The sequence below is a fragment of the Pristiophorus japonicus genome, chromosome 3 (assembly GCF_044704955.1).
Source record: "Pristiophorus japonicus isolate sPriJap1 chromosome 3, sPriJap1.hap1, whole genome shotgun sequence".
In the NCBI taxonomy this organism is placed as follows: domain Eukaryota; kingdom Metazoa; phylum Chordata; class Chondrichthyes; family Pristiophoridae; genus Pristiophorus; species Pristiophorus japonicus.
Window position 1 is genome coordinate 74,457,644 of NC_091979.1, and position 13,990 is coordinate 74,471,633.

At 44.7% G+C, this 13,990-nt stretch overlaps 1 protein-coding gene across 1 annotated transcript in view; it reads left to right on the plus strand.

Annotated features, from left to right (window-relative positions):
* The first annotated feature begins 4,388 nt into the window (after nucleotides 1-4,388).
* The window catches only part of ddx18 (DEAD (Asp-Glu-Ala-Asp) box polypeptide 18), a 45,715-nt gene continuing 36,113 nt past the window's right edge, over nucleotides 4,389-13,990 (plus strand). The window contains exons 1-3 of the mRNA XM_070875460.1: nucleotides 4,389-4,524; nucleotides 10,930-11,109; nucleotides 12,651-12,809. Coding sequence (XP_070731561.1) covers nucleotides 4,431-4,524; nucleotides 10,930-11,109; nucleotides 12,651-12,809 — 433 coding nt within the window. The 5' untranslated portion in view covers nucleotides 4,389-4,430. The remainder of the gene's footprint in view (nucleotides 4,525-10,929; nucleotides 11,110-12,650; nucleotides 12,810-13,990) is intronic.

The window sequence follows — 13,990 nt, forward strand, 5'->3', positions numbered from 1 at the left end:
ACCATTCAGATAATAATCTGTCTCTCTGTTTTTACCACCAAAGTGGATAACCTCACATTTATCCACATTATACTTCATCTGCCACGCATTTGCCCACTCACCTAACCTATCCAAGTCACTCTGCAGCCTCATAGCATCCTCCTCGCAGCTCACACTGCCACCCAACTTAGTGTCATCCGCAAATTTGGAGATACTACATTTAATCCCCTCGTCTAAATCATTAATGTACAATGTAAACAACTGGGGCCCCAGCACAGAACCCTGCGGTACCCCACTAGTCACTGCCTGCCATTCCGAAAAGTACCCATTTACTCCTACTCTTTGCTTCCTGTCTGACAACCAGTTCTCAATCCACGTCAGCACACTACCCCCAATCCCATGTGCTTTAACTTTGCACATTAATCTCCTGTGTGGGACCTTGTCGAAAGCCTTCTGAAAGTCCAAATATACCACATCAACTGGTACTCCTTTGTCCACTTTATTGGAAACATCCTCAAAAAATTCCAGAAGATTTGTCAAGCATGATCTCCCTTTCACAAATCCATGCTGACTTGGACCTATCATGTCACCATTTTCCAAATGCGCTGCTATGACATCCTTAATAATTGATTCCATCATTTTACCCACTACTGAGGTCAGGCTGACCGGTCTATAATTCCCTGCTTTCTCTCTCCCTCCTTTTTTAAAAAGTGGGGTTACATTGGCTACCCTCCACTCGATAGGAACTGATCCAGAGTCAATGGAATGTTGGAAAATGACTGTCAATGCATCCGCTATTTCCAAGACCACCTCCCTAAGTACTCTAGGATGCAGTCCATCAGGCCCTGGGGATTTATCGGCCTTCAATCCCATCAATTTCCCCAACACAATTTCCCGACTAATAAAGATTTCCCTCAGTTCCTCCTCCTTACTAGACCCTCTGACCACTTTTATATCCGGAAGGTTGTTTGTGTCCTCCTTAGTGAATACTGAACCAAAGTACTTGTTCAATTGGTCTGCCATTTCTTTGTTCCCCGTTATGACTTCCCCTGATTCTGACTGCAGGGGACCTACGTTTGTCTTTACTAACCTTTTTGTCTTTACATACCTATAGAAACTTTTGCAATCCGCCTTAATGTTCCCTGCAAGCTTCTTCTCGTACTCCATTTTCCCTGCCCTAATCAAACCCTTTGTCCTCCTCCGCTGAGTTCTAAATTTCTCCCAGTCCCCAGGTTCGCTGCTATTTCTGGCCAATTTGTATGCCATTTCCTTGGCTTTAATACTATCCCTGATTTCCCTAGATAGCCACGGTTGAGCCACCTTCCCTTTTTTATTTTTACGCCAGACAGGAATGTACAATTGTTGTAATTCATCCATGCGGTCTCTAAATGTCTGCCATTGCCCATCCACAGTCAACCCCTTAAGTATCATTAGCCAATCTATCTTAGCCAATTCATGCCTCATACCTTCAAAATTACCCTTCTTTAAGTTCTGGACCATGGTCTCTGAATTAACTGTTTCATTCACCATCCTAATGTTGGAGTTGCGTTCATTTCTGGGACTCTTGAACTATTTCAGGAACTTTCTGCCGAACTTAAGCACATTGTTGGAGCCGCTACACGTGCTCCTGTGTAAGGGTTGCGATTGGTTTTGGGGGGACTGTCAGGAACGGGCTTTCAATCGGGCGCAGAACCTGCTTTGTTCGAATAAGCTGTTGACTCTGTACAACCCCTGTAAGAAATTGGTTTTGACATGTGATGCATCATTCTATGGGGCTGGGTGCGAATTGCAGCAGAGTAATGATGAGGGCCAACTCCAACCTGTGGCTTATGCCTCCAGGTCGCTCTCCCAAGCAGAACGAGGATATGGGATGGTTGAAAAGGAAGCACTCGCATGTGTCTATGGGGTGAAAAAGATGCACCAGTACCTTTTTGGCAGAAGGTCCAAGTTAGAAACGGACCACAAGCCATTAACATCCCTGTTGTCAGAAAGCAAAGCTGTCAATGCCAATGCATCAGCGGTGGGTCCTCACGCTGGCTGCGTATGACTACACCATACGGCACCAGCCAGGCACCGAAAATTGCACTGACACGCTCAGCAGGCTTCCACTGGCCACCACTGAGGGGGCAGCGGAGCAAAGCGCTGAGATGGTCATGGCTGTTGAAGCCTTTGACAGCACAGGCTCCCCCATCACAGCCCGCCAGATCAAAATCTGGACCAACAGAGATCCCCTTCTATCCTTGATTAAGAAATGTGTCCTGACTGGGGATTGGGCACCCGCACACGGAGCATGCCCCGAGGAGGTCAGACCGTTTCAGACGGATGGATGAACTCTCCATCCAAGCCAACTGCCTACTATGGGGCAGCCGGGTAGTCATGCCGCAGAAGGGAAGGAAAGCATTCATCAGGGAACTCCACAGCGAGCACCCAGGCATCGTGCTAATGAAGGCCATTGCCCGGTCACATGTTTGGTGGCCAGGAATTGACTCAGACCTGGAACACTGTGTTCGCAGGTGCACGACGTGTGTCCAGATGGGCAATGCCCCCAGGGAGGCCCCACTCAGCCCTTGGCCCTGGCCCACCAGGCCATGGTCACATATTCTACACGTGCCCGTTCATGGGAAAAATGATACTCATTGTTGATGCGTACTCGAAATGAATCTAGTGCATCATATTGAATTCGTGCACGACATCCACCACTGTGGAGAGTCTGCGTGCGGTTTTTGCGACCCACGGCTTGCCGGACGTCCTGGTTAGCGACAAGGGCCTGTGTTTCACTAGCTATGAATTCCGGGAGTTCATGTCGGGTAATGGCATCAAACATGTCAGGACAGTACTGTTCAAGCCGGCTTCCAATGGCCAGGCGGAATGTGCGGTCCAAATCATAAAACAGGGCATGCTCCGGATTCAAGGACCCTCCCTTCAATGCCGCCTATCGCACCTCCTGCTGGCCTATAGGTCCCGACAGCATTCGTTCATGGGTGTCCCGCCTGCGGAACTACTCATGAAACATACACTTAAAACTCGGCTGGCCCTCATTCATCCTGTCCTGTCAGACATTGTTGAGGGCAAACGCCAGTCCCAAAATGAGTGCCATGACCGTAACTCAAAGGGGAGATGTATAGAAATCGATGACCCTGTATTTGTTCTTAATCACTCTTTGGGGCCCAAGTGGTTTGAGGGTACTGTAATTGGCAAAGAGGGGAATAGGGTCATAGTGGTCAGACTTAACAATGGACAGATATGCCGCAAACATCTGGACCAAGTAAAAAAAAGGTTCAGCATGGACACTGAAGAAGATCATGAGATGTTGCCCACACCACCGCCAGTGAACAAGCAACAAGAACATTCAACAGCATGCACAGTCCCTGCGGCCAGCCCGGACAAGCCGGAATCACCACAGGTGACAGAGACGCATGCCAAGGCTCAACAACCAGAGCCCCAACTCCACGAGAGTGCGTCCACTGCCTGAAAGACTTAATCTTTGACCCCATAAGACGTTGGGGGGGGGGGGGGGAAGGTGATGTCATGTATGTAACCTTCATGTAACTGTAATTTTCATAACAACACTGCATACTGTATACACCTAAGAAATGCACACCTTGACCACAGGGGGTGAACTTGTGGGAGACACTCCTCACCTGGTCATCCAGGTATATAAAGGGAGGTCCCACACAAGGTCATCACTTCTTGGTCCTATGAATAAAGGTTCAGGTCACAGAGTGACCTTGTCTGCAGAATGTGCCTCATGTGAATTTATAGTAGTGTATACAGTTAAGGAAGAAAGGTTCTTGAACTGAGAGCTATTAGACTCTAGGATGCTTCATCACAAGTTGCTAGTGAGTTAGAGACTAGAACATAATTTCAAAGGAAATGGGATAAATATTTGAAAAAGAGGAATGTAAAAGGATCTGGGGGTGGGGTTACAGGAGAGAGCGCCAGCACTGGCAATAGGGCCCAATGGCCTCCTCCTGTGCTGTAATTTGATAAAACCTCTCCTTTCGAGTCCGAGCCCAGGGAGTGGGTTGGACATGTTGGCGCTGTGCCCGGTGAGAATTGCCCCACACACCGAGCCCGCTGCCCTTCGTGCAATCTCACACACTCGGAGCATAACCCGGTCTCTTCTCTTTACAATTACTGACTGCAGTTCCACAATCCTTATTTCATTGCCATTTCTCCCGATTCAGTGTGAGCCGCTTCGCCCGTTATCAACTGATCTGCGACTGCGCGATCGTTAGTTGTCTGAATAGATCGCCAGAAAAATGGCAAATGACAAACCTATTGAAAAGCGCTTCGAGTGTCATTTCACGAAGGGATATGTTTAATTAGAGCAGAGATTATTTTTTGAAGCGCATAATCTGAGAATTCGCCGAGTCGTTGCTTCCGGTGAGCGGGCACTGCCGCAGCCACCCCGAGCGCTGGGTCCTGTCCTTTCACGTGTTGCGGCTAAGATGGCGGACCTGCACCTGAAGATTATCCGCAGGAGGCTCCAGAGGAAGAACGCCAAGATTAAACAGATCAATCTAGCGGCGGCGGCCGGAAAAGGTGAGCGCCAGGCGGTTATCGGAGGTGACGGAGGCCGAGGGAAATAAATGTGTGGCCCCAGCCCCCCACTCCCGTCCGGGAAATCCATGTGTGGCCCCGGCCCCGGCCCCGGCCCCGGCCTCCCACTCCCGTCCGGGAAATCCATGTGTGGCCCCGGCCCCGGCCTCCCACTCCCGTCCGCGCCGCGCTGGGATACCGGGTATCATTCCTATCTATTACTTCAGGGTTAGGCTGAATCTGCAATCGCTGCACCGTCCAGGTCTCCAGCAACCCCCAAGAAATGTTGGGGAGTTGTTATGATATGGAAGATGGCTGGAGCAGATGTAACAGAAATTTTCAAAAGGGAATTGGAGACGTACTTGAAGGGGCAATGGGAAAAGGAACAAATCGCACAGCTCTTTCAAAGAGCTGGTACAATGGGCCGAATGGCCTCCTGTGCTCTCTGATTATATGTTAGATTGGGGACTTAAACACGTGGTGTGTTAATGACTGGGATATATTCGGGACCTGGAATGTCAGGACCCTCATGGACAGCTCCCACCAGCGACAAACCGAAATGCCACCCACCTGTGACAGAGACTGTAGTTCCTGCATTGGACTGTTCAGTCACCTGAGAACTCACTTTGAGTGGAAGCAAGTCTTCCTCGATTTTGTTGGACTGCCTATGATGATGATGATGCATTAAATAGTAAAACTAAAATGATGTGGTATGTGGCGGTTCTGTTTTTGAGGATATTCCCATTTTTTTGGCGTTAACTTCTGTTAATAGACAAAATTTGCGTGAAAGCTGGATAGTGTTGAATGGGGGTCAGTCTACGAGCAGTAACAAGTGATACAGATAAATGGATTCTGTCGCCTCACCTTGCTGTTAATAGGTGGTGATGCCTTTACTTCAGCAGGAAGACAACTTGGATTTAATAATCAGCTGCTCTGACTAGCTGAGTTTTAAAATTCTTTTACAGGAGGTAATGCATTTGGGGAGGGCTAACAAGGAAAGGGACTATACATTAAATGATAGGACACTCAGAAGTGTGGAGGAACAAAGGGACCTTGGAGTGCATGTCCACAGATCCCTGAAGGTAACAGGCCAGGTAGATAAGGTGGTTAAGAAGGCATATGGAATACTTGCTTTTATTAGCCGAGGCATAGAATACAAGAGCAGGTGAGTTATGCTTGAACTGTATAAAACACTGGTTAGGCCACAGCTGGAGTACTGCATTCAGTTCTGGTCACCGCATTACAGGAAGGACGTAATTGTACTGGAGAGGGTACAGATGAGATTTACGAGGATGTTGCCGAGAGTGGAGAATCTTCGCTATGAGGACAGATTGGATAGGCTGGGTTTGTTTTCCTTGGAACAGAGGATGCTGAAGGGAGACCTGATTGAGGTGTATAAAATTATGTGGAGTCTAGATATAGTGGATAGAAAGGGCCTATTTTCCTTAGCAGAGCGGTCAACAACCAGGGGGCATAAATTTAAAGTAATTGGTAGAAGGTTTAGAGGGGATTTGAGGGGAAATTTCTTCACGCGGTGGGTTGTGGGGGTCTGGAACTCACTGCCTGAAAGGGTGATCGAGGCAGATACCCTCACCACATTTAAAAAGTACTTGGATGTGCACTTGAAGTGCCGTAACCTGCAGGATTACAGACCTAGATCTAGAAAGTGGGATTAGGCTGAATAGCCTCTTATTGACCGGCACGGACACGATGGGCCGAAATGGCCTCCTTCCATGTTGTAAACATCTGATTCTAGGATGTTGGCATCACTGCAAGTCCAGCATTTATTACTTTCTCCCTTTTATGCACTGAAAAATATAGTTTAAAAACAAGTTTGACTTTTTAAATAAACTGTAGATGCTGGAAATCTGAAACCAAAATGGTAAATGCCGGAAACACTCAACCATCCATGGAGAGAACAGATAAGTTAACATTCCTGACGAAGGGTCTAAACCTGATCTGTTACCTCCACAGATGTTCACCGACATGCTGAGAGTTTCCAGCATGTTAGGTATTTTGAATTTTGTTAAGGTTCATTTTCCCATCTGGTGCAACAATGAAGGTGTAACCTCCCTCTTAGGGTGCTTCATGACATCAGTGGGGTTAAACTCCATAAAGAACATTCGGCTGTAGTTTTCAGAGATTTGAGTCCATAATTGGCACTTCAGCACTGAGGTGCCATCTTTCAGATGAGATGTTAAATTCAGGCCCTGTCTGACACAGATTTCATACTTCGTTGCAGCTGATAAATAATCTTAACTCGCACCCATGACCCCTGTGCTCGCTGACCTACAATGGCTCCCGATGAAGCAACACCTCAATTTCAAAATTCTCATGCTTATTGGGGAGAGTTTAAACTAGCTTATCAGGGGGATGAGCGAGAACAAATTCAATAGGGAAGGAAGTAAAGCTGAAATTGGAACGCAAGAATGTAGAAACTGAATCTGTAAGACAGAGGAAACAAGGGTTAGTAAGCAGTAATCAAGGAGGTTTTCCTGTGCTAAATGGTATATACTTCAATGCAAGGAGTATAGCGAATAAGGCAGATGAGCTGAAAGCACAGGTAGGCAATTGGGAGTATGACATTATAGCCATTACAGAGACATGGCTGAAAGAGGGACAGCTTTGGCAGCTAAATTTTCCTGGTTACAGGATTTTTAGACAAGAAGGTGGAGGGGGTGGAGGGCACGGTATTGATTAAAGAAACTTACAGCTGTGAGGAGGGATGATCTGTTAAAGGGACCATCAAATGAGGCCATGTGGATCAAACTGAAAAATAAAAAAAGCGGCGATCACATTGCTGGGCGTGTATTATAGACCCCCCCCAAACAGTGGGAGGGAGATAGAAGAGCAAATATGTAGGCACATTTCTGTGAAGTCCAAAAATGATAGGGCAATAATAGTAAAGGATTTCAACAATCCTAATATTGATTGGGACAAATAAAGTGTGAAGAGTATAAAGGGCAGAATTCTTCAAATGCATTCAAGAGAACTTTTTTAGTCAGTGCATAACAAAACCCAACATGGGAGGGGGCGGTTCTGGATTTAATTTTGGGGAATGAAGCTGGGCAGGAGGAAGGGGTATCATTGGGAGAGCACTTGATTGCAAGTGATGGTAATTCACTCAGATTCAAGGTAGTTTTGGATAAGGACAAGGATAGACCAGGAATAAAAATCCCAAATTGGGGAAAAATTAACTTTGCTAAGTTGAGAAGTGAGTTGGCCACAGTGGATTGGAAACAGCTCCTTGTAGGTAAATCAGTGTCGGAACACTGGGGGGCATTCAAGGAGGAGATCCGGAGGGCTCAGGCCAAACGTGCCCTTAAAGAAAAAGGGTGGGAATAACAATTCTAGAGTCCCCTGGATGTCTAGGGACATATAGGGGGGTGGGTGGGGGGATAAAGAATAAAAGGGAAGCGTATGTCATATATACTTACGGCTAAATGCTGTAGAATCTCTGGAGGAATATAGAAAGTTCAGAGGTAAAATTAAAAATGATATTAGGAATGCTCAGAGAGAGATGAAAAATTCTTGGCTACTAAAATTAAGGAAAATCCAAAGATGTTCTATAAATATATTAAGAGCAAGAGGATAACTAAAGAAAGGGTAGGGCCTGTTAGCGACCATGAAGATAATCTTTGTGTGCAGGTGAAAGATGTTGGTATGGTTCTTAATTAATACTTTGCGTCTGTTTTCACAAAAGGAAAGAGGCAATGCAGGAGGAGTGTGAAATTCTGGATGAAATAGTGAGAGAGGAGGTATTGAGGGGTTTAGCAGCTTTGAAAGTAGATAAGTCCCCAGGCCTGGATAAAATGCATCCCAAGCTGTTCAACAAAGTAAAAGAGGAAATAGCAGAGGCCTTGACCATCATCCTCCAGTCCTCTTTGGATTTAGACATGGTGCTGGAGGACTGCTAATGTGGTGCCCTTGTTTAAGAAGGAAGAAAGGGATTGGCCGAGTAACTACAGGCCTGTCAGCCTAACCTCAGTGGTGGGAAAATTATTGGACAAAAGTCCGAAGGACAGGATAAATCTACATTTAGAAAGGCAAGGATTAATCGGGGACAGTCAACACGGATTTGTTAAGTGAAGATCTAATTTGACTAACCTGTTTGAATCTTTTGAGGAGGTAACCAAGAGGGTCGATGAGGGTAGTGTGTATGATGTAGTGTATATGGACTTTAGCAAAGCTTTTGATAAGGTCCCACATGGCAGACTGGTCACGAAGGTAAATGCCCATGGGATCCAGGACAAAGTGGCAAGTTGGATCCAAAATTGGCTTAGAGGTAGGAAGCAAAGGTAATGGTTGATGGATGTTTTTGTGACTGTAAGGATGTTTCCAGTGGGGTTCCGCAGAGCTCAGTACTGGGCCCCTTGCGTTTTGTGGTATACATCAATGATTTAGATTTGAATATAGAGGGTATGATTAAGAAGTTTGCAGATGACACTAAAATTGGCTGTGTAGTTGATAATGAAGAGGAAAGTCATGGACTACAGGAGGATATCAATCTACTGGCCAGGTGGGCAGAACAGTGGCAAATGGAGTTTAATTCGGAGAAGTGTGAGGTAATGCAATTGGGGAGGGCTAATAAGGAAAGGGTATACACATTAAACGATAGGCCACTTAGAAGTGTAGATGAACAAAGGGACCTTGGAGTGCTTGTCGACAGATCCCTGAAAGTAGTAGGCCAGGTGGGTAAGGTGGTTAACAAGGCATACCGAATGCTTGCATTTATTGGCCGAGGCATAGAATACAAGAGCAGGATGTTGTGCTTAATTTTTATAATACTATGGTTAGGCCACAGCTGGAAAATTGCGTGCAGTTCTGGTTGCCGTATTATAGGAAGGATGTGATTGCACTGGAGAGGGTACAGAGGAGATTTACGAGAATGCTGCCTGGAATGAAGAATCGTAGCTATGAGGACAGATTGGATATGCTGGGTTTGTTCTCCTTGGAACAGAGGAGGCTGAGAGGAGACATTGAGTTGTATAAAATTTTGAGGCCTGCATATAGTGGATAGCAAGGGCCTATTTCCCTTTGTGGAGGGGTCACTTACGAGGGGGCATAGTTTTAAAGTGGTTGGTGGAAGGTTTCGAGGTGATTTGAGGGGAGGCTTCTTCACGCAGAGGGTTGTGGGGTTCTGGAACTCACTGCCTGGAAGGGTGGTAGAGGTAGAAACCCTCACCACATTTTTTAAAAGTGCTTGGATGGGCACTTGAAGTGCCGTAACCTGCATGGTTACGGACTAGAGCTGATAAGTGGGATTAGACTGGATAACCTCTTGTTCGCTGGCGCACATATGATGGTAAGTACTTCAGGGAATCGAATACTGCCTGGGTGATGATCTGGACTAGTTTCGTTCGCCTAGATGGGTCGGAGAGGAATTTTCCAAGATTTTTTCCCCCAATTAGCCTGGGTTTTTATCTTTTTGTGTGTCTCCCAGGAGATCACATGGCTCCGGTTGGGGTGGAGTGTCAACTGTTGCGATACATAGGGTATCGCAGTTGTGTGAGGCGGACTGGTTGGGCTGGATGTTCTTTACCTTTCCACCATTGTTCATTGTTCATAGGTTTATATGTAATCTTCAGGGCTGCTGAGCAAGGGCTGTCTTGTTCTTTGTCTGCCGGCGTGGACACGATGGACTGAAATGGCCTCCTACTGCGCTGTAGATTTCTATGTTTCTATTTTCAAATCCCTCCATGGCCTTGCCCCTCCCTATCTCTGTAATCTCCTTCAGCCCCACAACCCGCCCCCCCCCCCCCCCCCCCCCGAGATATTTGCGCTTCTCTAATTGTGCCCTCTTGAGCATCCCTGGTTATAATTGTTCAATCATTGGTCGCCGTGCCTTCTGTTGTGTAGGCCCTAAGCTCTGGAATTCCCTGTTTAAAACTCTCCGCCTCTTTTTCCTCCTTTTAAGATGCTCCTTAAAACCTATCTCTGACCAAGCCTTTAGTCACCTACCCTAATTTCTCCTCATATGACTCAGTATCAAACTTTTTTGTCTCATAATACGCCTGTGAAATGCCTTGGGATGTTTTACTAAGTTAAATGCGCTGTATAAATACAGTTTGTTAAATTGCTATATGCCTCGCTTCTGCTGTTTGGGATCTCACTGTGCACAAATTGGCAGCCATCTTTCCTACCTTGTAACAGTGACTATACTTAAAAAAAATTTACTTAATTGACTGCAGAACTTCGGGATGACCTGAGGTGCTGTATAAATGCAAGTCTTTTTCTTTTCTTCAAACTGGTCTTGGAGCTGATTCGTTTCTGGGTCAGGCATATAGTAATTTAAGATTGTTGATCATCTGTAACCAAGTATGGCATCTATACCAGTGTGAGCATCTAATACTTGAACCTTCAGTGAATTTGGACTTGTATGAACAAAATTAAACTTTATGTTGACAGTGGTCCAAGAAAATGAAGTGGAAAATGAAATACCACAAGAGGTGGCAACTGATCAGGAAAAAACTACAAACATGTTGAAAAAAGAACAACGGCTTATGAAAGATGAGACTGAACGTAAATCTGTCACAGAAATAAAAAAGAGAAAGAAAAGAAAACTTGCAACTAACATCCAGGAAACTGGTAAGTTAATTTCAGTTTGTTTACTTCAATAATGCATGAATGCAATAATTTGTCATTGAAATGATAGAATAAATAAGAAGTTTAACTTGGAATCAGTCAAATCTAAAATAGTGCAATAATTAATTTGTAGGAAACTGAGAATAAGCACACTTAGCAATTAGTACTTGCCCCTGAATGAGTCCCATGTGTTTTTGTTGTTAAACACTGATGGGACAGAGATGCCATGCGATTAATACTACATTAGAAAATACATTCTGCTCTTCATTCAAAATTTAGAACAAAATTACCACTTAGCTGTGTTGCTTACATTGTTTCATTCCAATTATTGGATAATTTAATTCTTTAGTGAAAAAAAAATAGTTTGAATTATCAGGATTAGTCCAAAATCTCCTTGATTTATTATGCCTCTGTAATATAATTGTTTAACTGTCTGCAGATGAGATTAGGGACAGTTCTTAATGGGTGTACACCATGTAAAATAGTCACATTGTGGTATTTTACATTGGTGCAGAAAGGAAGGCTACCGCTGAATCGGGAAACTAAATACAGTGATGGGATAAAACATAATTTTGAAATCTTTTGTTTTGATATTTGAGAACTTAATTTTCTAAAATTGAGGCTCCTTGGTCTACTTATTACTGAGGTTCCTAATTGATTTTTATTAAATATGCATTTGGTCATGGCTCCCTATGTGCATACATATATATGGAAGATTGGGCATCTTGATTTGAAATTTGAGTTACTGCAGATGTTTGAGCTGTCAAATTAGCATAATTAAGTTTCAATTTTCAGAGTTACAACATCAGTAAATGATATGGGCAGAACAGGGTGTTGCTTTACTAGCATCCCGTGCCTTTTATTTTCGTTAAGTTCAGAAAAATGGAATGAAAGTCTCCCCTGGCCATGGTCAGGGTCCTATATGCCATATATTTAGTTAATCTTAACCCAGTGACTAAAGAATTTAGGACCAAGGCACAAAGCTGCACCTAGTTTGGCATTTAATAGGTAGTCACTCAAGCCACAAGGTTGGCTGGTGTGATAAAGTAAAATTGTTTTGTTGCCCTGATTTGGAGTTCAAAGTACATTATTTAGGCATAGTACAGAAATGTTGCTGTGTTTCTACCCTGTGCAACACGTGACCTGGACATGCTTTGATACCCAATGAGCTATTTTGCTGATTCAGCAGGTTAGGAAAATATGTATGCGTGTGTGTGGGGGTGTGTGTATATATAGTTACATTGGCGAAAACTAAATTGGAATGCAAAGCACAGCTATTAAGCCTGTTGTGTTGCAGGCTTTGCGTTTCTGACGGACAAGAACGCCACCAGTTCTGATTCTAGTGTTATACTTGCACGTTTGCATCGATGCACAGCCAAAACTGCTTTGATTTGACGAGAAAATGTCAGTACAGTTGCACCCTTATGGAGAGAATAATGACCCATTAAGATGTTCACAACATAGGAAAAGAGAATTAGTTTAATATTGCCAATGTTAGTAACACAACGGACCATAGGCCAACTTTATTTTATTCTTTATTGTAGAAACCAAAAAGCCAAAAAATGCAGAACAGAACGAGGAAAGCGAGCCAGAGGTGAACAAAGCTGATGACTTAGAAGTGGAACAAGATCAAAGGGATGAGGAAAATGATGACGAGCAATCTGAAGATGGTGACGGGCCAACTTTGCCTTTGGGGTTGACAGGTAACCTATTTCTGAGGTTTAAGCCATTGAATGTTGATGCACTGCAGCTATGTACAAAAGCAAGCTGTGATAATGTACGCCCAAAATATCACAGCAGAGTACATCAACTTCCTCTTCACAAGTGTTTGGTTGGTATGTGAAAATTGCGGGCTCGCTGTTGGATTAGCAAGCAAACACAAGAGTCAGTGGATTGGTCAAGAGTGGTGATGAGTTACAGCTGGGTGTCGCCAGCATACATGTCAAATCTGATGCCGTGTCTTCAGATGGTGTGGCCAACAGGCAGCATGTAGATGAGGAGTAGTGGGGATCAAGGATAAATTCTTGGGGACACCAGTGGTAACGGTAGGGAAAGAAAAAGAGATTGCCTGCCTACAATTGGATAAGTAAGAGTAGAGCCAATTGAGGGCAGTCACACTCAGCTGGACAATGGAGGAGAGGTGCTGGAGGAGGATGGTATGGTCAACCATGTCAAATGTTAGAGAGGTCAAGAGGACGAGGTGCTGTCATTATTGACTGATTAGGGTTGTTACAGTGCTATGGCAGGTTGGAAACCCGATTTGGAGAGGTCCCGACATGGTGTTATGAAAAAATCAGATGGATTTGGGAAGTAACATGTTCAAGGACATGAGGAAAGGTAGGTTGGAGATGGTGCAGTAATTTGCAAGGACAGAGGGGTCAGGGTAGTTTGTTGATGACTAGTTTTGAAAGGGACTGAACTTGAGAGGGAACAGTTTACAATGCCAATGAGCATGGAGGCAAGGAACTGAAGTTGGGTGGTTAGTAGTTTAGTGGGAATGGGGTTGATAGAGCAGGTGGGTATCATGGGGGTAGTATATTAGCATGGATAGAAGATTGGCTAATGAACAGAAAACATAGAGTAGGGATAAATGGTTCAGTCTCGGGTTGGCAATCAGCAACCAGTGGGGTGCCGCAGGGATCAATGCTGGGACCCCAACTATTTACAATCTATATTAATGACTAGGAGGAAGGGACAGAGTGTAACGTAGCCAAGTTTACTGATGATACAAAGATGGGAGGAAAAGCAATGTGTGAGAAGGACACACAAAATCTGCAAAAGGACATGGACAGGCTAAGTGAGTGGGCAAAAATTTGGCAGATGGAGTATAATGTTGCAAAGTGTGAGGTCATGCACTTTGGTAGAAAAAAATCAAAGAGCAAGT